This window comes from Rattus rattus, chromosome 1 (genome assembly GCF_011064425.1).
Source record: "Rattus rattus isolate New Zealand chromosome 1, Rrattus_CSIRO_v1, whole genome shotgun sequence".
Taxonomy (NCBI): Eukaryota; Metazoa; Chordata; class Mammalia; order Rodentia; family Muridae; genus Rattus; species Rattus rattus.
This window is the reverse complement of record NC_046154.1, coordinates 65686773-65714283: the sequence shown is the minus strand read 5'-3', so window position 1 is coordinate 65714283 and position 27511 is coordinate 65686773. Positions and strand designations below refer to the sequence as shown.

Sequence of the window (27511 nt, the reverse complement as noted above, 5' to 3'; positions counted from 1 at the left end):
GTAGATACAAAAGGTGAGGCACTGCTATGGACGAAGCATAGAAGTGGAGAAGCCGCTGTGACATTAGTGAGTAGATGGCGGAAGACTTTGGAGATGCCGATAGCACCTTTTCACGTGTGGTTAAGGTGACTTTTGATCAGAGATGAGGAAGAAACAACATCTGGAGTGGAAGCCCCCATTTTCCTAGGGGACTCATCATCATATAAATCAGAGCTGATAAGTAGCCCCGATGCATTTGAAGAGACACCTCTGGTAACCTGTGATGCACGGTCACCTCCTGAAAGAGCTCAAGGGTGCATTCTGTCAAATCTAAGAAGTCTTAATTGTCTTTCTGTCCCTATTAGCTACAGCTCAAACTAGCAGTGCTCCTAGAGAGGCTGATCAAGTCTATAGTCCACGCCTACACTAATCTCATTGAGCATCTTGCTCTTGTACCTCCAAGGCTCCCAAACCCTAAAACATAAATTTCTGTAGTTTTAACAACCAAGTTTTATAAGGTAGAGGTGCACTTTTTGACAGCAACAACCTGAGCTAAGATACAGGAAGATGTTTAATTTTCTGGGTATATGCAATGTTCATGGTTCTAAGGGCACTATAGAGTATGTTATCTTAGAATCCAAGAGGACATCTTACCACATCCCCTTCATAGACGTCTGTTAGTTGCTAGTGCAGAAGTGAATCAGCTGGTTTCTCAAGTCAATTGGATTTGCTCCATTGAGTCTGTTTTCACTAACATCATAGGGAGACACTCAGAGTCGACTCATTATAAACGTAACTTGTATGACGCCCACAGCCCTGGTAAAGCAATGTACACTGCACCTGTTGGGAATTCTTTTCTCAAAGCCCAGTAGCTTCGGAACATGGCGCCATGGTGGAGACCGGTCCAGTTCTATGTTCTTTTTCTCTAGCAGAGGCCCAGTGTTGTATTCACTACAGTTTAATCCGTCAGCCAATCTTGTCCCCTGCGCAACAGGCTGCCTCACATTTTCTTCTGTTTGACAGAAGATCCTCGGAGGATGTCTTTTCTTTCCGTATAAAGATGGCTGTAGGTGAAATACATACCTATAGTGAAAAGGAAGTAAGGTTGGTTCATCATTGCTCTGAAAAGAGCCATGGTTTCAGGACACAGGCAGAGGGGGCTGCTTGAAGTCTGGGAGCAACAACAGTTAACAAGGAAGGCTCAGGAGGAGCACATGAACGGTCCAGATTTTACATAGAAAGGCAGTGCGAGCAAACTCGTCCAATCAACACACTCTGATTCAGAGTCCCCCAACACCCCTTTCTTGGGTAGCTTTCATCACTGCCTCCAAACTGTCCTTTTACCTCTTTATTTAGATGCGGTATTCTTACACTTGAAAGCTATTGTCTCTCAGAAATGACTATTATCTTGATAATTTGTGAAGGGTAGGGGCAGGAAAATGTAAATAATAAAAGTCTTCCCCTAGCTTCCTGGAGAACATTTAACTGATCACATTTGTTCAAATACAGTTTTCTCTTAGCCCACACTACCTCTGATTAATTTACTTTTAATTAACTTCACTCTTGGATTTCAGGTTTCCTGTGTTGCTGTGCATATTAGTGGATTCAGTGTGGTATTTCCACACATGTATGTGGAATGCACTCATCAGATCTCACATCCCTTCTGCTGGCTTCCAGCCCCACATAGTCACTCGTCAACTTTCATGTCAGTTCTTAAATTTTCACACAAAAGCAAGACCAGTCTTGCCCAATATGCGCTGTGTTTCTCGCCGTGGTCCTGGAAGACCAGGAATTCATTCTTTATGACTAAGTGCACCACTAGATATTTCCTCTCTCCATCCATGTTAGCAGCCTCCTGGGCTGGTCCCACATCTTTCTGTTGTGAAGAGAGCATGCTTTTTCATAGGCTGCTAACTTCACTTCCTTTTGTCCTCTCTTTGGGGCAGCTGGGTCACATGGCAGTTCTATTTTTAGGGTATTTTTTGAGGAACTTCCACAGGGTTGCAGTAGTAGCTGCACTAATTTGCATTCCCAACAACCGTGGTTTCTTTTTCTCCACATCCTCACTAGCATTTGTTTTTGTTGTTGTTTGGTTGATAGCCAGCCAATCTGACTGAACTTAAATGATAGCTCACTGAATCTGTTGCCCTGGTGGTTAGTGAAATGGAACATTTTTTCATAGTAACTGGTTGTGTGTGTGTGTGTGTGTGTGTGTGTGTGTACTTTACAAGTATATTTATATCACAAACACATTTTCAAATTGTATTACTTATTTCATATTGAATTTTGAGGTCTTTATACCTTCTGAAGAATAGGCAACTATTCTCTCCCACTCTGTAGGTTTTTTTTCCTTGCTCTGTTATTTGCTGTGTGGAAGCTTTCTATTTTGATGTCATCTCATTAATTCTTGCTTTTGTTTCCTGAGCTATTGGTATCTCATTCAACAGTTACCATCTGTACCACATTGTGAAGTCGTTGCTGGTACTTAGAGCTTCAGGTCTTCTGTTAAAGTATCTGATAGTTTGAGTGGATTTCTGTGTAGGGTGAGGGTGAGGTCATGTGTCAGTCTTCTTCTGTCCGTGTGTATATCCTGTTCTCCTAACACTGTGTGTTTCTCTGATGTGTATTGTTAGTGTTGGCATGCCTATTTCTGGATTCTCTATTCTATTCACTAGGAATTGCCTTTTATGTAGTATCTTATTGCTTGTTACCGAGCTCTGCCTTGTGTCTAGAAATCAGGTGTCCATGACTCCAGCTTTGCCCTTTCCATTTGACTCAATAGCTTTAGGGTTTGCATACTAATTTTAGTGGCTTTTGTTGTTGCTGTTCCGTGCAGCATGTCACTTGCTATTTTATTCTTATTAAAATTATTTTCTTAAAAGCATATGTGTTTATGGTATTTGCACATGTGTTTGCTGGTGCAAATGTAGGGGCTCGAGGAAGACTCAGCTCTTGGCTCTATCACTCTCTCTGCCCTATGCCACTGAGACAGGGTCTCTCACTGAACCCAGAGCTGGACTAATAGCCCACAAGCCCCAGCAATTCTACCTACAACAGCCTCAAGCTATAGGTGTATGGCCATGCCCAGTTTTTTGGAGGATTCGGGGAATTCACACTCGGGTCCACATGCTTGTACAGCCTGACTCTTACCCACTCACTAATGAGCTCAGTCCTCAAGTGACAACAGTGTTTTCATGGAGATTACATCGAGTCTTTAGATCACTTCGGGCACTAAAGACATTTAATGACTTCTGCCAATCCATGGAAATAGGCAATCTTTCCATCTTTTAATATCTGATGTTTCTCTCATGAGTGTTTTGTACTTTTTTTTTTTTATAGAGGAACTTCCTTAGTTTGTTCCTAGGTATGTTTTGTGGCTATTGTGACTTAGAGGTCATTCATAAATTCTTCCTTAGCAAATTCATTATGTGTGGAAGGGCTTTAAACAAACCAACAAAACAGAAAGTAAAGTCCTAAGTAGACAGCCCTAAGCAGCATCAAGTCTTAAAAAGACAGAACTGTTTTGAATGAACTCTTGAGTTCTTTGTCTGAAGAGCATTAGAGGTCAGAGAAGGATGTAGAGTATGCTTCATCCAGCTTAGGTGCTGCCCACATCAAAAGCTGCTTCTGTGGACACTGTCCTCCTACTGAGTAGTTCTGCTGAAGTCTTTATTCATGCCCCTCCCCCAACACACAGTTGGTTTTTGTTTGTTTGTTTGTTTTGCTTTGTTTTTAAGACAAGACCTCTCTCTCTGGCACAGGCTGCCCTCAATCTGACTCTGACAATCTCCTATGTCACCCTTCTGAATGCTGGGATTTCATTGTGAGCTATATCCAGTGCATCTGTGAACGTGGATAGTTTGACTCCCTTCTTTCCTATGTATCTACCTTTTCTTTCTCTTTTCTAATTGCTCTGACTAAAGTAAACATGACATTGAAAAAGAGCAAGGAGAATGAATATCTTGTCTTGTTCCTGATAAGAAAGGAAAGACTTTGTCAACATTCAGTATGGTATTAATTGTGGGCTTGTTATACATAACTTGTTTTTCTGTTTTATCATGAATGGATGTTGAACTTTGTCAAATGACTTTTCTTCACCTACTCACATGGCTTTTTATACCATATGGTAGTTTATTGATTTGTAGAGGTTGAACCATTCTTGCATCTGGGAATGAAGCATACCTTCTTGCAGTGTGTGGTTCTTTTGATTCACCTAGTACTTTGTTGACTGGGGCTGTTCTACATTAAGTTTCGGTAATGGTAATGCCAGCCCAAATGATTACCTATTAATTCGAGGTTATTAATTAATTAAGGTTATTCCTTAAAATCTTGGTAAAATTCATCAGTGAAGCCATCTCATCCTGGCTTTTCTGCACTGGGAGATTGGATACTACTTATTACATATTACTGGTCTATTCAGGTTTTTCTATATCATGTTGAATTTCCATATCCTGTTGGTTGGATTTTGGTAGGTCTTTTATAACAATTTCCATATCTTCTAGACTTTCCAATTTATTAACAGGTAGTTTTTCAAAATAATTTCAACTGATCACTTGTATTTCTGTGCTGTGGATTGTAATGTCTCCCTTAACATTTCTAACTTGATTGCTTTGGATCTTCAATTTTTATCAAGGTTTATAAATTGTTTTCAAGGTTTATCCACTTTTGTTTTTTCAAGTAAATAACTAGCTTTTCTTCATTGACCCTTGGCACTGTTATTTTATGTTTTATTTCCGGTCTGATTTTTATTTCTCTTCATACAATCATTTGGGTTCTGTTTATTTCTTGCTCTTCCTAGTACTTGAGATGCACAACTAAGTTGTTTATTCAAAATATTTCTTTTAAAAATGTTCTTGTTCATTGTTCTTGGTATTGTTTTTTTAAAATATCCCGTAGGTTTGGGATTTCTATTGGTTTCAAGAAATGTGTAGGTTTCCCTTGGACTTCTCAGTGGCCTTTTGTTTGTCTGTGGAAGAAAGTGAGAGCAGGGTACAGCCAGCACCTGATTAAGCTTCTTTGTGGACCTCCTTGGGCCATGTACCCTATGGACAGGAGCACTAACTGGAGCCTTAGCATTGCTCAAGGCTGCTGCAGTTTACCCCTGTGGTCAGAGACACAATAGACCACAGGTAAGTCTTGTCTTACCCTGTAAGTAGGAGGTACCCATGCTTGGATCTGTGAGAAGAAATGGCTGGTCCTCATACTGCTATGATTCTACACTCTACTGACCCAACTGTGGTCTCAGAGGGCATGTTCGCCAATCCCCTAGATTGAACACAGCTTGTTAGGACTCTGTTCACTCACCCTTAGTCAGAAGGAGATTCTCCCACCCCTAGTGATACAGATGGCATAGCAGTACTCAGATATTTCGTATCTGTTGCTATGCCAATTCTTTTAATATTACAGTGCATTAGTTTCACCCAGCATTTTCTTGTACTCACCTCAGAATGCAGCTCTATACCTATTGCTTTGTGTTTTCTTTGTGGAGCAAAGTGCTGGGTGCCTCTACTTATCCATCTTGTAAAGCCATCTTGAAATCCCACATGAGTCTCTCTCTCTCTCTCTCTCTCTCTCTCTCTCTCTCTCTCTCTCTTTTTGTGTGTGTGTGTGTGTGTGTGTGTGTGTGTGTGTGTGTGTGTGTGTGTGTATAATTTGGTTTGGTTTGGAGACAAAGTCTCTCTGTGTAGCCCTGCCTGTCTTGCAACTCACTATAGAGATCCACCTGCCTCTGCCTCTCAAGTACTGGGATTAAAGGTGTATGTGGCAAAGCATGGCTCAATTGAAGCTTTTTAAAGGATCTATTTCATGCATATATAAATGTTTTACCTACAAATATATGTGTGCACTATGCACATGCCTGCTGCCAGAAGAGAGGGTATGGATCCCCTGGAACTGAAATTATGGATGGTTGTGAGCTGCCATGTGGGTGTCTGGGTTCTCTTTACGAACATAAATGCTCTTAAGTACTGAGCCATCACTCCACTTCCTACAACTGTAAGTTTTCTACAGTTTTTCTTGGGCCCTTATCATCAACTTCCTATTTGCCTGCCAAGGGGTGCATTCGTATAGCATGTAAAGTCAAACAGAAAACAAAATGGGTATAAATGGGGGAAAACAACTAATCCTTCTGTTTTCCTTTTTGTATAATAGTTGTGTCCTCATGGTCAAAATTTCTGTATTTCATGCATCTTGCAAGCATTTTTTCCACTAGTAGTATTGTTCTTGCTGTGAAGTGAAATTGTGTAACACTTGGTTTCGTGATACCCCACAAAAAGCACCAGGGGCCTTAACCAGACAGTCTAGTTGACTGTGTTGGGCTTCCTCTTTAGTTCCTCTCCATTTACTAGTCAGTGTAGGACAAGGACAATATAAACCAACACATACATGAAGAATGCCAAACAAAATATCTACTTACCTATGAAGAGCATCATGAGATACAGCTTCAGCACGTAAGGGAAATAGGTAGATATATCAAACGGAAGCATGGTGGAGTTTGTGCCAAACGACTCAAAGTAAGGCAGTGACTGATAGATGGTGAATGCTGTTTAAAGAAAAAGGATCATAAAGATTCCCTTTCTGGGTTACACAGGTGTAAGTGCATACGTTTCTAATGAAGGAGATTTTGAATTGGTAATAACAGTTTTGCGATGTGCTGAATCCTTTAGTTAAAGGTTCAGCTTGACGGAGAAATCTGTGGAGTGATTATGTGGCTTAAATTGTTCTAGCATTCTTGTTAATTATTGCCTGTTGTGCACTTTGCTGTTGGTTGAATCCACACATTTCATGCTTAAATGGAAAGACTGTATAGTGCTTCTTAAAATGATGAGTTAAAAATACATCTGTCTCCTCGCTCACAAGTAGGGAGACAGTCAGGATGGAAAGCGCTGCCTATTACTTTCTTCTTGGAGTTACACGACATATGTTTAACATAGCGAAGACTCTGAGCAGTTCTGCAGCAATGAAATGGACCACCCGTCATCCTGTCACCATGACTGACCTTAGGATATCGGCTTTCTTCTCAGCCCTAGAAGTACTTAATACAAATTTAGAGGAACTCTGTGAGAAATACTGACATAAATTATTCTGTGGGAGGAGACTAGTTTACTGTTAAAAACACAGAGGATCCATGAAATTATATCACATGTGTAGACTTTTTTTTATAGAATTCCATGCAGTAAAATGGCATGCCATAGTTATCTAAGCTACTGCCATCAGGAACGTGAAATAAAAGGTAGTTAGATTTTTGCCTTACATGTATCAGTGTTTTGCCTGCATGTATGTAAGTGTACTAAATGAATGCCGTCCCCTTGGAAGCTGGAAGAGGGCAGTGAATCCTCTGAGACTGAAGTTACAGACAGTTGTTAGATGCTACATGGGTGCTGAGAACCAAACCCAGATCCTCTCTAAGCCATCTCTCCAGCTCCTTGATACACTATTTTTTATAGCAGTTATCTCAAATTCTTTAATAATACAATGTGTTGCGCTGTGATAAAGTCGGAAGCCAAGGCAGAGAGATATGGGATGCAGGGTATCTACGCAGGACTTCAGTGGACACCAAGCATGCCATTAACAAGGGCAGCTCCAGGTCGAGAGCATTCTGACATAGGAGTAATTACTTGGGTATTTATAGGAGCTGTGTTTATTTGTTGAATTTATCCTACATGAAAAATATAGCTTTAAAATTAAAAAAGAAAAATAAAAACAAAAATAAGAGCTATTAAATTCATTAAAGTAGGTTTCCTTCCCTCCATAATTTTATACTCCGGAAGATCCAGTGCACGAAAAGGAAAAATGTCAGGCTTCCCACTACCTGGAGTTAAGCATCATTAACACTGTGCCATGTGTATGTCTTAATTTTCTTCTGCTGATACTTTGGTGGTTGAGAGAGTGATTTACAAGATAATAAAAGAGAGGGGATTGTGTGGCGTCAATGTCAAAACAGGCTTCCTTCAACAGGGAAGCACTTAGAATTCTGAACAGCAATAACAGAAATGATTCTTGTATACTTATTCATTCCTCACATTTAGGGAAACAGTCCATTATACAGTCTTTAGGAAAAAAATTAACTCTATTTTGTTAATATAGTTTTAATTGAAAAATCACTATATATATGTATGTATATATATATACATATATATATATAGATCACAGTGTGGTATTGTGGTGTTTTGATATATGTACATAATGCTTAATGATAAAATCTAGTATTCAACATCTACTTTTTAAAGCGAGGTAATTGAATTTACCCTTTCAGAAACGTACACTAGTATTGACTGCACTCGCTTTGCTGTACAGATCTTACAACTGCATTTCTCCTGATGTAAACCTTATACTCTTTCCGACATCCATTCCTTTTATGTTCTTTATAATATTTCCATATGACAAGACAAATAAGTACTCTTAGCAAATCTTCCATGAATGAAGAATTTTATTCTTAAAGAATGGGTGACTGGGTTTTGATGTTGTTGTTGTTGTTGTTCTTGTTCTTGCTCTTGTTTTTAATGATTTATAAAACATTGTTCTCTAGATTTTCTGAAAATCTACTTTTAACAATTCATTTTAACAATTAACAATTTAAAATTCTGACTTATTATTTCTAACCATTAGTAAATATTGAAAACATACGATGTTCTTTTATATGCTAGTCTTTATATACTCACAATTATTGGCAACAGCACCCTTTATAATGTCTGTATTTCCCTGTAGTTACTGCAGCATGCTTTTTGCATTATTAAAAATTTTTAATCGTGGCTTTTAGAAGAAACTCCCTGCAGCCTGTCAAATCCACTACTGGAGGAAGCGTTTGTTCTTTGCTTAGCCTCAAGTCCTTTGAAAAATGCTTACTTTAGTTCCGTGATTTTTGCTTTATCAGTACAGGCAATAGTTGATGTCCTGCTTGTTGCGCACGTCTACTGGGGCACATGAGAAAGGAAGGAAGCGAGAAGCAGGCACCTGTGTTTGCACATGGAGCTGGTCTAATCAGGGACGTGACATCAAGGAGCATACAGATGTCCAGTTGCACCTGAGGTGTACTCTATAAAATAATAACCCTGGTGCTGTACTGGAGGACACTTTTAGTTTAGCCTTCCTCTGAAAGTGGACACTCATGAGATGGTGGTCAAATGGTCACCGGCAGAGGTACAATGCTTTGGAGATGGTAAGAAGCATTCTAGTCAGAGATGACCACATTTCTAAGTGTTAAAAGAATTAAATGGTAGCTTCTGTATATGTTAAACCCAATTTGGGGGTGTAAAAAGACTCAGGGGTGAAATGAGTTGCCCCAGACACATAGTTAATAAAGGCAAGCACCTGTACCCTAATGCTTGTTTCTAGCCCAGTATGTTGTACCCCGTGTAGGACCACCTCCACCTTGAATTTTAATGTTCTTTGTCCCCGATTCTCCCTTCCTCCTTCCTTCCCCTTCCTTCTTTCCCTCTCTCCTTTCAGTCTTTGAGACAGGGTCCCTCTCTGTATCCTTGCCTGGCCTGGAACTCTGTGTAGACCAAGCTGACTTGGTGTCTGTCTCCAGGGTTACAGGTATAGTATACCCCATCACACCCCACTGAACTTTGCTTCTTAATGGTTTGCTTCTTTGAAGCAAGGAAATAGACTAGGAAGGTTATCATCAATAAGCCAGGAACAATTAAAAAAAATAGCTGTTTCCCTATCAAGAAATTAGTGAACGATTATAGCTCAATGGCTTATATCTGTCAGAAATACAACATAACTCTTACCTTCAGCAAGAACACACAGAGGGTAAATTGGCATCCAGAGTGTTTGACTGAGCCATGTCAAGACAGCATAAGATGTCCCTATGACGGACAGCATGCTGTAAGTGTACCTGGAAGGAGACAGGTAGTGTGTAAGCATAGTTTGCTGCTGCTATCTGGGAAATAAGAGAAGAAAATATGTTACTACAAATTAAACACGGGAGTAAAATTGGAAGTGGGACTCACATGCTTTAGTTCCTACAATTTAGGTAAGGACAGGGGTTAAAATGGTGTTTTGTTGCGGGGGGAACCTGTGTCTCTGGCTTATCTCATGGGGTGGATCATAGATAATTATACAGCTGAAGAAAGCAAGAATGTAGCTCTTACCTCCTCCCAAGAAATTACAGCTATAAACTTCCATGATTAATGACTTCAATTTTATTTAAAAGCCAAGCTCATTTTATGCAGCAACAGCTAGGCTTCTTGAAAAGGCAGACCTATTTGCACGTATGTTAAAGGATGATGTTATTAAAACACAACCCCCAATTCATATCTACCGCCCCTCTGTTTCTGCAGCTTTGCCCAGTTACACAATCAGAACTGGCCTTGGAAGCAGGTTTGGGGTGCAGTAAGTAACTTTAAATAGGCCAGTGGTTTTTACACTTCAACACGTGTCAGAATTACCCAAATGGCCTATTGACTCCCAAATTGAGTTTTCTTTCTTTCTTCTTTTTCAATTCAGGATTGCAGTCCAGGAGATGATGCAATTCAAATTCAGGGCGGGTCTTCCTCAGCTAAACTCTGGAATTTTGTAGGAACACCCAAGAGCACCCTTCTTTTTTTTTTTTTTTTTTTTTTTTTTCCCCATCTTTATTAACTTGAGTATTTCTTATTTACATTTATTGTTATTCCCTTCCCAGTTTCTGGGCCAACATCCCCTAATCCCCCCTCCCTTCTTTATGGGTGTTCCCCTCCCCATCCTCCCCCACTTGCCCCTCCCCCCAACAGTCTAGTTCACTGGGGTTCAGTCTTAGCAGGACCCAGGGCTTCCCCTTCCACTGGTGCTCTTACTAGGATATTCATTGCTACCTATGAGGTCAGAGTCCAGGGTCAGTCCATGTATAGTCTTTAGGTAGTGGCTTAGTCCCTGGAAGCTCTGGTTGCTTGGCATTGTGGTACATATGGGGTCTCAAGCCCCTTCAAGCTCTTCCAGTTCATTCTCTGATTCCTTCAACGGGGGTCCCGTTCTCAGTTCAGTGGTTTACTGCTGGCATTCACCTATGTATTTGCTGTATTCTGGCTGTGTCTCTCAGGAGCGATCTATATCTGGTTCCTGTCGGCCTGCACTTCTTTGCTTCATCCATCTTATCTAGTTGGATGGCTGTATATGTAAGAGCATGCCTTCTTAATGCCCTCGGAGTCCAATCAAGTTCACAGTAGCAGGCATCACAGTAACTCGTTGATACAGTTCAATATCTAATTTTTCCTTTTGTTCCTTGTGGCTTTGGTGTCCTGTCTAAGGTGCATTGTCAAATACAACTTCATCTTTTGCATGCGGTATCCAGTTGTCCTGTTACCTTTCGTAGAGATGACTATTCCTTTCAAATTGAATCTCTTGGGACCTTAGCAAAACTTAACCCAAATTAGAAGAGGTTATCTCTGAACCAATACCTCTATCCCCTGACTGGTTCATGGAGTAGGACCACACTCGTAATCGTTGTTGCTCTCTAGTAAGTTCTGAAGTGGAAAGGGTGAGACCAAGTGTGTTCTTATAAAAGTTTAATTCATCTGAGTTCAGGTTTCTATGTGAATTTTAAGATTAGCATCTTAATTACTGCCCCAAAGCCATTTGAGATCCTAACAGGACTTTTAAAGAAAGAATGCTGTTTATTTGTGAGTACTGGCGTCTGAACTGTATTAAGTTCCAACATGGAATGCCCGCCCATTTATCAATGTCTTTACTGTACAGGGTCTGCCTACTTTGGCTAAATGTATTCCTGAGTACTCCATGCTGTTGGAGGCGATCGTAAACAGGGTTGGTTTCGTTATTTTCATTTTCAGACAGTTCACTGAAGAAATGCCGCTGATTTGTATTAGCCTTGCCTTGTGTTGTGCAACTCTACTAAACTCGTTGGTCACTTACAGTTTTCTACCATCTGGAAGCCTTTTACATTTTTTCCCAATTACTGTGGCTAGGAATTCCAATACAATGTTGAACAGAGTGGCAGACATGGATGTCCTCATCATGTTCTTAGGAGGAAAGCGTCTGTCTCATCGTTAGCTCTCATGTTAGTTGTAATCTTTTCACAGGCACCTTTGGCAGATGACTAAGATCCTTGCTCCTGCTACTTCACAGTAGACGGAGAGGATAGGTCTACCCTCGTTTTGCTGAGAGAAAAACAGTATCAAAAGAGGAACCCAGAGCTCTTACTACTGGCTATAAGGGAAACAAAAGCTTGTACATGAATGCTCATGGCCTGCCAAAAGGTGCCAATAATGCAAATGGGCATCAGCTATGAGGATAATCCAGGGGTTTGTTGACACAATGGAATATTATTCAGCCACAAAATGCCATGAAATACCATTACATGCTACAATACTGTATTGAGAACATTATTCGAAGGAAAGAGAGGACAGTAACAAAAGACCATCTATCCAATGATTCCATTTACATGAAACACAAAAATAGGAAAACCCACAGAGTGAGAATAGAGTCGCCAGGGCCTGGGGAGGGAAGGAATCTGGAGTGATATGTTCATATGGGCATAGACTTCTAATGGGTGATAAAAGCAGTCTTCAGCTGAATAACAGGGATGGTTGTACATCTCTTTGAGTATACGGAAACGCATATACTTTAGATTTTAAAAGTTAAATTGTGGTAGGTAACTTACATCTCAATAAAATAGTCATTTACAAAAGTTAAATGGTTTGCCCAAGATCATGTATCAAGTAACTAGTGGAAGTTGGTTCATTCCGCTGTATCCTCTATGTCCCCAAATCATCCCATAATAGTTTGCTACCACTGTTAATGCGAAAGTCATTTTATTCTGTTGAGTTTATGTGAAAACGGATACTGAAGTCGACGGACTCATATTCCAATATAACAGAAGGCTGTGGTCCCTGGGGAGAAACCAATGCTTGTGTAAATAGGAAGTCAGACTACAAAGGTCCCAGTATAAAATGCTATTTTTGAAGCATTAAATAGCTTACTAAGTATGCATATGATCTTTAGGACTCAGCTTATTGTTGAGGCCATGCTGTAACTCGGTCAAGTTACTGACAATAGAATAAAAATATCAGAATAAAATATGCAATCTCGGCCACAAAATAAGGACTCTTTTGGGGCCTGCTCCCATCCAGATATTTGAAGCAGCAGTTGTTCCTAGGGATGCCACGAAAGGGCTACTTAGTCATTGGATCCCACTAGAAATGGATAAGGGGCTATATTTTTCCCTAGAGAAAAGAGGTCTTATTATAAAATATTTTTGAAGTCACAGAAACCAACTGGTATAGTTTACTCCTCTGTTGCTATAATAAAGCAGTGATCAAAACCAATGGTTCGGGGGAAGAAAGACACCAGGTCATATTCCCTCACTGTAGGAAGTCAGGGCAGGACCTGAAGCAGTGTGTAGCAAAGGGCTTACTGACTTGCCTCCAGGCCCACAGTAGGCTGGACCATGCTCCATCAATTAGTGATAAGAAAACACCTCACAGGTGAGGTTTTCTCTTTCCCCAGGGATCAGGTTGACAACTGAAGCTAACTATGATGCCAACTTTGTGGATTCTGACAAGTAATGAAAGTCCATTATAAAATAATTTATGGTAGAAGAATGATAAGGTCCCTTCCATTAGCATATAGCTGTGAGGTCATTTCAGGTCAGTGTCATGGCAAAGCCTTGTGCTTGGAACCTGGGAACTTGGCATTGCACTTGAAATACAAAGATACACACATCTATTTCAATATAAAACAACATGCAATGAGGTTTTTCTGTCTCATTCAGAGTAACCAGTACGAGCAGTTATCACTCATTTCACTGAAGCAATTTTCCCTTGTATTAGCAGATTGATGGATGACTGAAGACAGGGTCTCACTGGTGAGCCTAGAATTAGCTATGGAGACCAGGCTGGCCTTGAACTCACGGAGATTCACCTCTGAGACTAAAGATGTACTACCATGCCCAGAAATCTTGCTTACTTACCTTACCATATCCAGTAGATTCCAAAAGATGAATAAAACACACACTACATATTTCTCTTGGACCTCCTCTTGACTGGTGATCACCCCAAAAAGGATGATAATTCTCTCTGTAAGCTTAAAAAAAAATTAGCTAAGAATTAGGGCAATCTGTTGGGCCATTTAAGTAATCTTCTAATATTAAAAATAGGGATTTGTTTAAAAGAACATTTTAACTGGAAATCCATTTTCTAACCTTTTGACAGTGACTATCTCTTAAAGAGTTGTGTTATGGATGACTTTAATTTTGTTTGTTTTCCTGTACTTTTATAATTATACATAATGAAACAAAGATAGCATTTTACCTAAGTCAAGATATTTTCTTTCTTCTTGACATATACACATTTCTATTCACTTTGGCAAGCGCCTACTTAAATGTCCACTATGAATTAGATCATCAATCTGTGGGTTATGACCCCTTTGGCGGGGGGCGGGGCAAACAACCATTCACAGGGGTCACTTAAGACCATAAGAAAACACAGATATTTACATTACAATTCACATCAGTAGGAGAATTATAGTTAGTAAGTAGATACAAAAATAATTTTATGGTTGGGGGTCACTGCAACATGAAGAACTACACGGAAAGGTTTCAGCATTAGGAAGGCTGAGAACCACTGGATTAGATGGTACAGTAAAAAACGGTCCTTCCTTCAGAGTTAGTGGTGGGGAATGTAATTACAGTCTATGCTGCAGAGAGAGGCAGGGTTCAGGGAGGAGATGCTTGCTGCCTGAGAGAAGGGTGAAGGGAGAGAGCTTCATGAGACCGAGCAGCATTTCCGCTGGCTCCAGATCCACGGATCGGAATTATCTAGTAAAGCAGATGTGAGGAAAGGCATCCCAGGCAAGAGCAGCCCCAGCAGAAATCGCAGTGTGATGATCTACACCGCCCTGGGGAGGAGCAAGAACCATAGAGAGGCTGGAGTGGGCGGTGTGGAGCAGGAAAACGGGGAAAAGTAATTGAAAATGCGTTTGGGGCTGGGATGTGAAGGGTTTTGAGTGGCAGGCCAGGAAATTTCAATTTTAGCCAATAGAGAAGCCACTGTAACTTTTTTTTTCAGGGCAGTAATATAATCCTAACCCCCCTCAGCCAGTGGAAAATAGAAAGAATTTAACACATTCTTGGAATATATGTTATATATGCCAAGTTACAAGCATTGAAGATCATTGAAAACTCACATATTTTGGCTTAGCTCCAATTACCAGCTTAAATAAAACACAGTCCTCTTTCCTTACAAAGTATAAAGTGACTTGTGTTATATTCACATAGCCTTTTCAGTCTGCATTTTTGTGCTTAATTGGGCATTTCTCTTTGTTCTCAGTGCCCCCCCCCAAAAAAAATGAACTCGGAGATTGATGGAGCGCATTAGTAGCAAAGGGAAAGAAAATATAAGGGGGTTAATTTGTACTTTGTATAGCTGCCTTTTTTTTAAAAAGCTGATTAAGGAAAAAAAATCCTGGGATAATCCACAACAGAATCATGGGCTTTTAGTGTTAAAAAAAAAATCCAAGATTTGTCAACAGCAGTCCACATGATCAGAAATCCACATGTGCAAGCTATGTCAGCATGTTTATGACGACGGAGGTGAGTCAAGAGGGCCCCTGCATGGCTAAGAGGAATTAGACATGATTCAAACTTAGTCAATCTATGGGAGTTATCCACAGAGCTCTTTCCCCCATCAATCCTTCTTTAAGATGTAAGGAGCTAGTGTTGTCATTTAGCTTATATAAAGTCTTCCAGACTGCAATGTGAGTAACTGAATAGCCCAGCCTGGCTGACATGATTCCTGGCAGCTCTTGGATGTAAGATGCAGGGGAAGCTTGTGGACGGGCATCTCACAGATACTTAGACACCGTCTCGTCATGGGTGCCTACGAATCTGGCTTGTGCTTCCTATTCACCCATGGTATGAACACAGCATTTAAATTCTGTGTCCAGCTTCCATCCAAGTGAGACTAGGCTAGGATTACAATGTTCTGTGTTGAGGGACCTAAAATTTTAAAGTACTCAGTGATGAGGTTAGAAATCTACACTGTATGCATCCATGTATGTTCCTGAGGGTTTTTTGTTTTGTTTTTGATTTTTGCAAAACATAGGTTCTCTGAGTTTTAGGCATTAATCAAATGCAATATGAGATAGTGCCTAAGTATTTGTGAGACGCAGCCTCACTGGTAGATTTTCTTTGCCCTTTAAATGGTGAGGACAGAGGAAAATCTACCAGTGAGGTTGGGGCTATATGATGAAACTATCTCAAGACATCAGGGAAGGCTCTGTGACTCCCTGGTGATAGAGTTCCTAGTGGCATAGAAATCAGCAGTGGACATGCCCCCAAGTGCCAGAAATAGGAAGATTCCCACCACATGAAATGTCAGTGTTAACTCATTATCTGATGGTTATTTAATTACACTCAATGATGGCAGAATAGAGGAATTTTGTTACAGATAGTAAGTTGATAAAAGTCAATACTTAACTACTTTCCACCTATTTCAAAATATATAGTTTTATGTTTAAGCTCCAAAAAAACACCAAGAAGGCACTTTTACTATTTATTTGCTTTTACCCAAAAGCATGTGTTTTCCTAGGTGATACGGACTTTCTTCGTATTTTGGAATCAAAATCTAGACAGTAACTCTAAGTCCTGCATTCTGAAACACTAGAGCCTTTTAATTTTTGTTATGTTGGGGGCCACTCTAGAACCTAACATCCAGACAGTGGTCTGTTCTTTAAAGGTGTTGCTACAGCTGATGGCACAGCAGCTTATGGCGCTTGCCGGACAGGCCTGGTGACAGGAGCATGCAATGAAAATCCTCACAGAGTTGTAAAAAGGAAACTGATTCCTCAACCTTGTCCTCTGATTTCTGCATGTGCAGCCAGCACATATATATTTAATCTAAAGAATGGCAAGTTACATTGTTATATGACAAGGTACTTTCTAAAAGTGAAGGGTTTCTTGCCTGTGCATGGGTGGCTCCAGCAAGGAAACTCAAATTAACCAAGTGGTCATACACAACAGAAGGCATGAAGGTGAGGGTGGGGATTGTTGAGAAGAACATTCTAGCAGCATGGGGAGGAGGTGAAATGCCTGAAAGTCCGTAAGAAAGGGATGAAACTTCAAACAATATTTTTTTTAACTTAAGAAATAGGAAGGGGTTGGGGATTTAGCTCAGTGGTAGAGCGCTTGCCTAGGAAGCGCAAGGCCCTGGGTTCAGTCCCCAGCTCCGAAAAAAAAAAAAAAAAAAAAAAAAAAAAAAAAAAAAAAAAAAAGGAAAAAATGGAAGGGTAAGAACCGTGCCCTGACGACGGGGAGAATTTCTCCACTTAGTAAGTTTCAATCTCAAAATTATTGTTTTACCAAAATATAACTATTTTACACCCTATTAACATTTAAAAAACACAAAACATGTATTTGTGTGTGCCTGTTTGAATGTGAGGAGATATATGTACAATGCGTGAACATGTGTGTAGAGGCCGGAAGTTGATCTCCAGGTTGTTTTCTGTCCCTGCCTACCTTGTTCTTTAAGAGAGATCTTTTCATGGAACCCAGATCTCACTGATTCGTGGAGTCCAGCTGGTCAGTATGATCCAGAGACTAGAGGTAGATGTCCCCGTACCTGCCTTACTGTAAATGTTAGTTAACTGTGGAGCAGGGGTATGGAGTGTGGAATGGATGTATGTTGTGAGTGTGTGGCGTGAATACCATGGTGTACGTGTGGAGGTCAGAGGCTTGGGAGTTGGTTTTCACTCTCCACTTTAAATGGGTCCCAGGGGATTGGTTTGCCAGATTTGTGTGACGAGAACTTTCCTAATGAGCAATCTCTCTGGCTATTACTTATCTCAGAATATCCGGGATGTTCTTGTTTTAATGCCTACTTTATAAGGAACAGGCCATTGTCTGGATGTCAGTTTTAGAGTGGCCACCAACATGACAAAAATGAGAAGATCTGAGTGTTTAGATCACAGTACTCTGAGTCATACTTCCAGAGTTTGATTCCAACTCTGTAGGAAGTACTGTTTGCAGGACATTTTTCTACCGAGATAATGAAGACTCTACATGGATTTTTAAAAGCCATTCTGCATTTGTAAAATAACACTATAAAGAGGATAGCTTTGTTTCTGTTCACTGAAGAACTCCATGAATCGAAATGACAAGTCCCAAGGACTCTAACTTTCCCTTCCAGTGAACTGTGTGTGCTCAACACATCAGAAGCTTTATCCCTAGTAATCAAAGCCTGTTCTCAACTCAGGGCCTGCTGGGGGTAAAAAATCGGTGAGATTTTCATGCAAAGTTCAAAGATGACTTAGTTTAGCAGTCAAATTCAGCTGCTCCACAGCCTGGAGAAAGCAGACTGGAAGCCACTGTCCTCTCACAAGGGAGTTAGGCATTCTCCTGTGAGATGACTTCCTTGCCTTCAACACAAGCAGGAGACAAGAGCTGATGACATTGGTTAATACAGAGTGTTTTGTGCCCTTGACTTTCATGAGTGGAACCTACACAGGCATGACAATTGGAGGAAATCATTTATAGTGTGACAGATTTTTTTTGAAGTTGCATAAGCATGTTTAGGATTAATGCATCTGCTGCAGTGTTAATGGTGATCAATGGAGGGCAAGATGTGGCTCGGAACCACTTGTAGTTGTAGTCAGCTGAACTATATTCCCCTGAGAGTTTCCTCCAAGCAGAACCTGCCAAGCACTGTGGTACAAAAGTTTATCTGGGATTGTTTATCTTTTCTTTCTTTTAAGTTTCGTCAAGAAAAGCTGCTAAGTCTTCTATAAGGCTGAAGACTCAACCAAGGCATCAGAATTAACCCTCAGGTGTGGCTGAATTTCCACTCTACAATGGTCACACTGTTGGGTTTGGCTTTCTTTAATGAAATTTAACAAATCTACCAGTCCCCATTAACTTTAAAAAAAACCCTGAAGTAATGAAATATGCAAATGAAAATTTGATTGGAAGGAAAAGGCTGGAAAGGGAAAACAGCTTTCATTTGCATTGTCCTGTTTAGCATGCTTCTTCTGTGTCTTTTGATGCTTCCCATTTGAAACTAAGAAAGCAAAGCTCTATGCTATGCTTCTATGTATAATTTAAGTGTTAAGCTCTATGTTATGTTTCCGCATACAATTTAAATGATATATGATTATCATAAGCAATGGAAGTCTATAAACAGCTTTTTGTGCTACAGTTTTGGATTTTCCTCATAAGTAATTTGAAAATAAAATATAGATGTCTGTTAAATAACTACTGTCTTATAGTGTGTGTTTTCTCTGCTTTTTTGTCTGAGCAATTGCATACAATTTTTAAAATTATAGCTTATTGCTTGTTGTCAGATATATGAGTGTAAAACATGTAGTAACTCGGAACAATGAACAAACCCAAATTTACCCTCATTCCCTCGGCACCAGCACTTGCCAGATGTTACATTAGTTGTTCAACTAACTAATCCTAATCCATTGTTCATGCTAGGTGGAACTATTTATCTTGACATTTAGGAAAATCTGTTCTCAAAAGAATGCATTCTGCTGTGGCTTCGTAATGCTATGAAGGTAATATCATAGTAACATCACAATTCTGCAGACCTTGCTTTTGTTCTCTTTGAAGCAGGAGGACACTATGCATTTTTTTAAAAAAAATTATTGCATGCAGTCAGCCATAATCAGTGTAAATAACTCAGCTGCTCTAAGTACCATTTCTTCATTTAAAAATGGGGAAATGAGAACACCACAAATGATTTCACAATCTAAGGTTTTGTTGCATTGTTTTTAAGCAGAGTGCTTGGGGTCTTCCCATAGTGGGGGATTGCCATTGTCTGCAGAACTTGAATAGGGAAAGGCACGGAACATGAGAATTTACCTTGATGCCTTTGTAAAGCTTTCCCAGTCTCAGTCCCATTGTGAAAGCAATACTAGAGCAACAGAAGGCAGTTCCAACTCCAGTAAAAGAGGAAGACTGATAGGCACATCAAAAGAGCTGTGCTCATCGTCGGGGATACACACAGCCCAGGATGCTCATTCTCAGTGCTGGTCCCCTGATCCTTGCTTATCCTCCCCAGAACCAAAGACTTGAAGAGCACTGTGCTCCACTAGCATTGGACTTAGTAATCACTTTTTAAATAAATTTACCCACATGTGTATTTACTGTTGTATTTTAAGTAACCAAATCAGGAATCGTTTCTTTGGTTTCAATGACTTAATGATTTCAATGATTCAAGGATTTAATTAGTAATTTAATTAATTTACTAAAGTAATTAATTTAAGTGTAATTAAAAACCACACTTGAATGTTCTAGAATTCGTACATCTCCAAAAAATTTCAGAGGTCTCAGTTCTACAGTAATTTTGCATATTAGGCAAGTCTAGCTAATTGTGTCAAGCAGACCGTATGTGTGCACTTTCAAACTCTCACTCTGTTTTCTTCCTGACAAGAAAAGGTTCTCTAATCTCATAGTATGCATTAACAACAGCTAAACTAACACATCCTTGCCTTCTGAAAATTCTTTGTTACTAAGAAATTAGTAATAACCAAGTCAGCCAAAAAAAAAAAGGAAGAGTGAAAGTGATAACATGACTCAGATTTTATATGAACTTAATTCAGCTCAATTCAGTGAATAATCCGCAGGATAGGGTGCAGCTTTTGTGAACTCTGAGTTCTGCTTTCCAGAGGTAACATTCCACTGTACACATTTTGACATTTCCAAAACGACAGCAGATCTATTCAGCCAGAAAAACCAATAAATCTTGTTTCTAAATTATTCACGGCTTCTATGACCAATTGTGCCCCTCTTTAGTTTGTAAAGTTACACGTGTAAGGAGATTCTATGAACTCTTCATTTTAATATAACTATTTGTACATTATTACCTCCGTTTTTAAAATATTTGATATTTCAACACATAAAATGCCTTCATTCAAATGAACAGTGCTCTCCTATTTTTTTTTACTAAGTAAAATGAAATCTACCCCATACCTTTTAAAACATTCATGACTATGTATCTGTGTGTCTGTATGTGCGCCCACATGCATGCACATGCCCCCACACTCTCGTGCTGCAGTGCATGTGGGGAGGTCAGAGGGTAAGTGTAGGAGTTTATTCTCTCCCTCTACCATGGAAGTTCCAGAAATTTAATTCTGGTCATCACGCTCAATGCCAAATGCCCTCCTTACCCAGACATCTCGCCAACCCATTCTTGCTGTACCCTTCTATAGTTCCTGTTAATATTTATAATACTGGGCTCTTATTAGATACATGAAGATTAAGCTGGGTTTTTTTGCATCCTTTAAGTTTTCTTGGCACTTTAAGCAAATTAACACAGGGATCTATAAGGTTATACCCAGCAAGTTTCAAGCTCTGTGCTTGCGTCCCAAGTGCTTTGCCAGGTCTTTGAATACATTAAGATTCTGATATTTTAGGAAGTAGTTTGTTTTCAGATTTCTCTTGAGGATTATGCTCATCTAGATGGCTATTCTAAATCCTGGAGTTTTTAAAATACATATCCATGTAGTAACTTAAGCCTTATTTTGTCTTTTTCATGGATAATACCATTTAACAATATTTTTTACTCTTAGTCCAGCAGTGATTATTTATGTGGCGAATATTCCAGTGAATTTTCAACCTTCTGTCAACCTGCTGTTAAAACAAACACTTTTTTTTTTGTTTTAAATCACTCATTCTTCACCATCAAGAGCCCGGTGGTGGTTGTAGTATAACCTCACAGTGGCCCATAGAACAGCCAGGCGTCAAACTAAAAGGCTTCAACTCTGATCCTTTTCACTTCTGATCTACCTCAGAGGGAGATGCATGCAGAGTGGTAAATGCCTATGGAATCTCCAGGACAGGGCAGTGTGCAGGTTGGCCAGTGACACTGCCCAAACACTGCCCATGGGCCATTCTAATGGTTATGGTTTAGGTAAGGGAATCCCGTGGACAAATTCTGCCATGAAATCACTAGGGGCTACAAATGGGACAAAGTAAAAAATGAAATAGACTCTACAATGACAGCGTGATTAAACTTACCTGCAAAAACCTTGGGAAAAGCTGATTTGACTCAATGCCAATATAGATATGCAGTAACTCCAGGAGGGAAATGGATTGGCAAACCCGCATAACCAACCCAATAGCGTAAAACGTGTCGACCATTGAATCTGCATTAGCAAATGACAAACAAATACAGACATTGTGAGTCAAAGCTGCATCCAGACACACGTTTGCAGAGTTCTGCAAAATACAGCTTAGATGCTTTTATCGCATGTGCAAAAGTTATTTTAAATAAGCTACCAAATCATAGCAGCGCGATATATCCCTAGAAAGTACTGTGGTACTTACAAGAAGTACTGTGGTACTTATAGAATGTATGCACAGTTCTTTTTAACCGGTCCTCTTCCAAAAAGAATGGAAACTTACAAAGTCTTCACAGCCAGGGTTATTGTATTTATTCCTGATATATGAGATGTTCCAGCAATTCTGACACAAACATAATTCATCAGAATCTAAACCCCTTGACATGTAGGTGGTTTGGGGATGAAGTTTCTAAAAATCTGCTGTGTTCAGCTTTTTCATTGAGGAAAAAAGGCAATGAGAAATTTGATTTCATAGAAACGTTATGGAAATGACACTGTGGTGCTGTGATGTCACGCACCACGTTTGTTTGTGTTTGCTGGGTCCTACACACATACTGGACTAGTGACTCTGGCTTTGTTTTGAGCACTGAATGTCAGAGAAGACAGATGGAACTAAAATAGAAGGGGACAGATGGTCCTCTGATGACAAACTTGTTGCTTTAAGATCTTCAATAAAATCCTACCCCATTCAGAGTCTTCTAAGGGTGATATTTCTGTTTTTAATTGTATTCCCTGTACTTGTAGGATTATAACTGAACAGGTACTGGGGACTCTCATCTTGGTGTCTCTATAAGGTAAATGCTGTCATCACATGCCCCTCTCAGACGCAATTCCTGTCACACTAATAATCCATACTCCTGTCCTCTGCTTGTACCTACCATTACATAGTCTTGGGGTCACACAAGTTCAAGACTCTGCTGTACTTGATCAACTTGAATTATTGCCTAGAGCAGTTTCTCAACCTGTGGACTACAACCCCCTTGCAGGGGTCACACAACCTTTCACAGGGGTCATATATCAGATATCCTGCATATCAAATATTTACATTATGATTCATAATTAGAAAATTACAGGTATGAAGTAGCAATGAAATAATTTTATGGTGTGTTGTGGGGGGGTCACCATAACATGAGGAACTATACTAAAGGGCCACAGCATTAAGAAGGTTGAGAGCTACTGGCTTAAGGGATGGAACTGCAATCCCGTTCTTTGTTCTCAGGCTTCATTTCAAATGAACAGACCAGTTCTGTTTCTCTAACTGAGCTGCTACAATCACAGTGATGAGAGTAGCTGCTACAATTACAATAGTGAGACAAGATGACTAAAGCCACTTTGTCCACTGGATGGGTAGGGACACATTAGCATTCTTGCCTGGGGCATGGGAGGTAAATGAATTGTATTCTGCTCACATGGCCTATTCAAAGTACAGAACTGATGGCCACCAATGAACTGAGAATGGGGTCCCCAATGGGGGAGTTAGAGAAAAGACTGAAGGAGCTGAAGGGGTTTGCAACCCCATAAGAACAACAATACCAACCAACCAGAGCTCCCAGGGACTAATCCACCATCCAAAGAGTACACATGGACAGACCCATGTGTAGCAGAGGATGGCCTTGTTGGGCACCAATGGAGGAGAAGTCCTTGGTCCTGCCAAGGCTCGATGCCCCAGTGTAGGGAAATGTCAGGGCGGGGAGGCACAAAGGGGTGGGTAGATGGGTGGGGGAACACCCTTGTAGAAGAAGGGGGAGAAGGGATGGGAATAGAGGTTTATTGATGGGAAACAGGGAAAGGGGAAAACATTTGAAATGTAAATTAAAAATCCAATTAAAAAATAAAAAGAACCGATGCCCTCCATCCACTTGTATCTCAGTCTCCCTCTGCTTGAAAACTCAGCTCTCATAGTTGATATTCACGCCTTCTGCTCTAACTTTGAGGTTATTGACATAGGCAAGAATGTATACTTTTTCAGCAAGACTGAGAAACACAGGATAGTTTGTAGCGGCCCACTAGATGCAGATGACATAGGAGTCTCAATTGATGAGCTCGGCATGTTTTTTTTTTTTTTCCAGCCACACTCGTGTTTGTTTTTAGCTAAACCAGCAGTTGCTCAAATTGTCAAGTCACCAAACAGTTGTAAACTGTGATGACACTTACTCACGTGGGGATGGGACACGGAGAAGGTTGTTTTGACAGTCACTTGGTGATTCATTCTGTAACAATCTGAAGTGAATAGTTTAAAGCGTGAATTCTTGACTTTTTAGGAAACTGAAGGAAGTTTATGATTCAAGTCATCAATACCAACTCCATGTAGGTGACTAGTCACCGGTGTGCTGTGTCATGTACATGTCTTCTTAAGGGGTCAAGCAGGGTCTTGGGGGGCATAAAATTTGTCATTCAGTTACTGGTAATCTCCAGCTACCCTAAACCTGGAGATAAAACGTAGTGGAAGAATTTCATTAACTTTTTGTTGCTCTACACAGAATGTCAGGCTGGAACTTAACAGATTTTTCAAAATGCATTTAATTTATGAGTTTGGTGCAGAACCAAAATGGAACATTCCAAAGATAGTCTTTGCTTTCAGAGCAAACTGGCAGTTCTGGGGCAAGACAGGCCCCTCTCACCTTGTCTCACCTTCTTCCTCCCTGTTCTAAAAAGGTTTAAGTCCGAAATAATAAAGTATACTTATGGAAAAACAAACTACAGAAAAGTGAACGGTGCCAGATGTAGGATGCACAGAGTTTGAAGTGAAAGTCAGCGAGGCCAGATGAATCCAGGAATAAAAGTTAAAAACCGAAGCTGTTTAGGAGTGTTTACCTTTCCCAAATGAGAAGAATCTGACTGTCATGTTTGCCAGTATCCATGAGTGGCCACAGAACTGAATTAAGTAATAGATGAAAAGATACACACTCTTCCTATACCTATAAATACAGAAAAATGCCATTAAACACATCTTTTAATAGACCAGTCAAACCAAGCAAACAAAAGCAAAGAGTTCTGTATTAGGGTCTTCACTGGGTTTTCCCTCCAAACCCATTAGAGTCTGATGGGATGAATTTGTCTAACAAGAGTATGCTGACTGAAATTGCTTAAAACCAAAGGCAGTTCTTTTCCAAGCTTCCTTTTCATCTTTGATAATATTCTAACTCTGTTTCTCTAACACTGTCAGCCACTGTAAGGATAGCTTCGAAACTGGAAGGGGACAGGGAAGAGACATGGATGCAAAACGACTGACTTGGGCAGCTAGCATTCCAGCCGCTCAGCCCGCTGAATGACCTTGCGGGAGCTGGCTTACAGTTATCAAAGGGACGTGGTCACGACTGTACTGTGACTCAGTACCTGAACACACCTGACTTTTGTGATTGGGGTTACACTCTTCCTTCTTGCCCCTGCCTCCTGTTGTATTTTACAAGGGAAGCGAGTTCTCTCCATCAAATGCACATAGAAAGCAGTTTAGTTGCTCACCCGGAAAAAAAAAAAGGAAGTCAAGCTGAGTGTAAAAAATGCGTGTGTGGGTTGCTGGGGAGAGGACAACCAGGATGTAAACTGAATTAAAAAAAATATATTTAGAAGCTGAAAAAGGAGGTGAAGGGCTTCCCTGGTGTGCACAGGGAAGGATAGAGTAGCCTTGTTAGTGTTAATAATGGCTTCTTTTAGCTGGAAACTTCTGAGAAACAAGGTATGTAAGCCAACTCTATGGAGCAGTCAACAGATAACCAAAACTGTTAAAGGAGTTCAAAGGGGGAAAACTCCAACCCAAACAGAATCACCTGGCTTTAGGTAAACACGCACCCCAGGCCCTAGTTTCCCTGGAATTCCTCCTGTGGTGAACACTGTTGCAACAGGATGCTGCGAAAACCGAAAACCGCCCTGCGCCAAGGTCTGGGGCGCAGCGGGGACAAGGAAGGGAAGGACTTGTGGGAGCGAGCGCACAAAGAGGTGGCCATGCAGTCTGCCCTTCCTTCCATTTCCTCATCTTCAGAACTAAAGAAAAGAAGGAAACAGCAAAGCTCCATCCTGAATCTAAGGAGGAGAAAATGCAATCCACTAACACTAGGCAGGAGGAGCAGTAAGTGTTGAGCAGAGTCAGGAACTTCAGGCGTGAAAGCCGGTGGGCGGCTGCCCAGCGCCCTGGCCCCTCCCTCCCCGCAGCCCCGCGCCCTACCTGGGCTGCAGCCAGGCTGGCAGCACCGAGGGCCCCATGGGCCACAGTCTGCTTCTCGGGCACCTCCGAGAAACAGCAGGAGTGGGCTGGGAAAGCGCTAGGGGCGGCCTCGGGCTGGGCTCAGGAAGGGCGGGGCCTTAACACACTCAGCAAGTTTTGAAAAAAAGCAGAGGTCGTGAGATGGGCAGGCAATGAAAGCCAAATTCCTTCCATGCCATACTGGGCCAGGCGACCAGGCATAGAAAGTAGGCTGGATGAACGGATGAACAAGCACATCTCACCTCGAGGCTTTCCAAACTGATCTCAGACTACTAATCTGTGGGTGGAGACCCCTAGGAGTTTACCTGCCTATACACTGGGTCTAACTAGCTGTAAGGGTTCACGGATCCACAGGGTGGCCAGGCTTTCTCTTAGACCCTCTCTTCTTCAAGAAAGGAAGCAAGGGGCAGATGGCACAACACCTATTTAAACATGAGCCACGGCCCTCCAGAAATCCATCCGGGACACCTGGGTGACAGTGATGTGTGCACAAATGCTTTTATTCGTTTAAGTTAATGTCATTCATTTAGTGTTTCATGTCATTAAGTCAATGTTATTCACTTAAGTTAATGTCACTGCCCATGACCTACACTCCCACACGCATTTTCCTAGTTTCTTGGGAAGACGGCATCCCACCTCCTACTTGAATGAGACCCACCTCCTGCATCGTGAAGATCAGATTCCAATCATTTGGCTCTAGAGAGCGAAACAGCTCCCCAAAGCACTTTCCCCTAAAAAAAACTGCCACCACCGAGAGAGAGAGAGAGAGAGAGAGAGAGAGAGAGAAGAGAGAAGAGAGAAGGAAGAAGAAGAAGAAGAAGAAGAAAGAAGAAAAGAAGAAAAAGAAAAAAAAAAAAGAAAAGAAAAGAAAAAGAAAAAACAAAAACGCCCCAAACTCCCAAGTGAGACAGTTACACAGTTACTGGAGTTGGAAGGTAGTGCTGCCATCTTACCAAAAAGGAAGTTGAGGCCTTAAGAAATATTGTCACTCACCACAGGTCACACAGCTGATAAACAGCAGGGTTAGGAGTTAGAGTCAGCAATTTTTCTTATTGGGTCATGGTTTCCTTCCTCATAGCTGTCACCAAGTCTGCCTCTTGGAACGTTCTACTGTTCCATGCCCTCTGCCAGGGGCCAGCTCCTCTAGCCTTGGTCGTTTCTCAAGCCCATTGGCAGCGGCTGCCCATTGCACTATTCTCTCGACTGGCTTCATTCTCTCCTGTAAGCTGGCCTTCATGGCAGGGTAGGAACAAATTCTCAGCACATGTGGGGGTT

At 40.8% G+C, this 27511-nt stretch overlaps 1 protein-coding gene across 1 annotated transcript; it reads right to left on the bottom strand.

Annotated features, from left to right (window-relative positions):
* Positions 1–532: 532 nt before the first annotated feature.
* Positions 533–26258, bottom strand: Hacd4 (3-hydroxyacyl-CoA dehydratase 4). Its single transcript, XM_032902150.1, has 7 exons — positions 26198–26258; positions 24850–24953; positions 21932–22059; positions 13889–14001; positions 9714–9820; positions 6395–6520; positions 533–1062 (listed from the first exon to the last, which is right to left on the bottom strand). Exons 1-7 carry the CDS (start codon positions 26233–26235, stop codon positions 980–982), a joined length of 699 nt encoding a protein of 232 aa, XP_032758041.1. The 5' UTR covers positions 26236–26258; the 3' UTR covers positions 533–979.
* Between the last annotated feature and the right edge of the window lie 1253 nt (positions 26259–27511).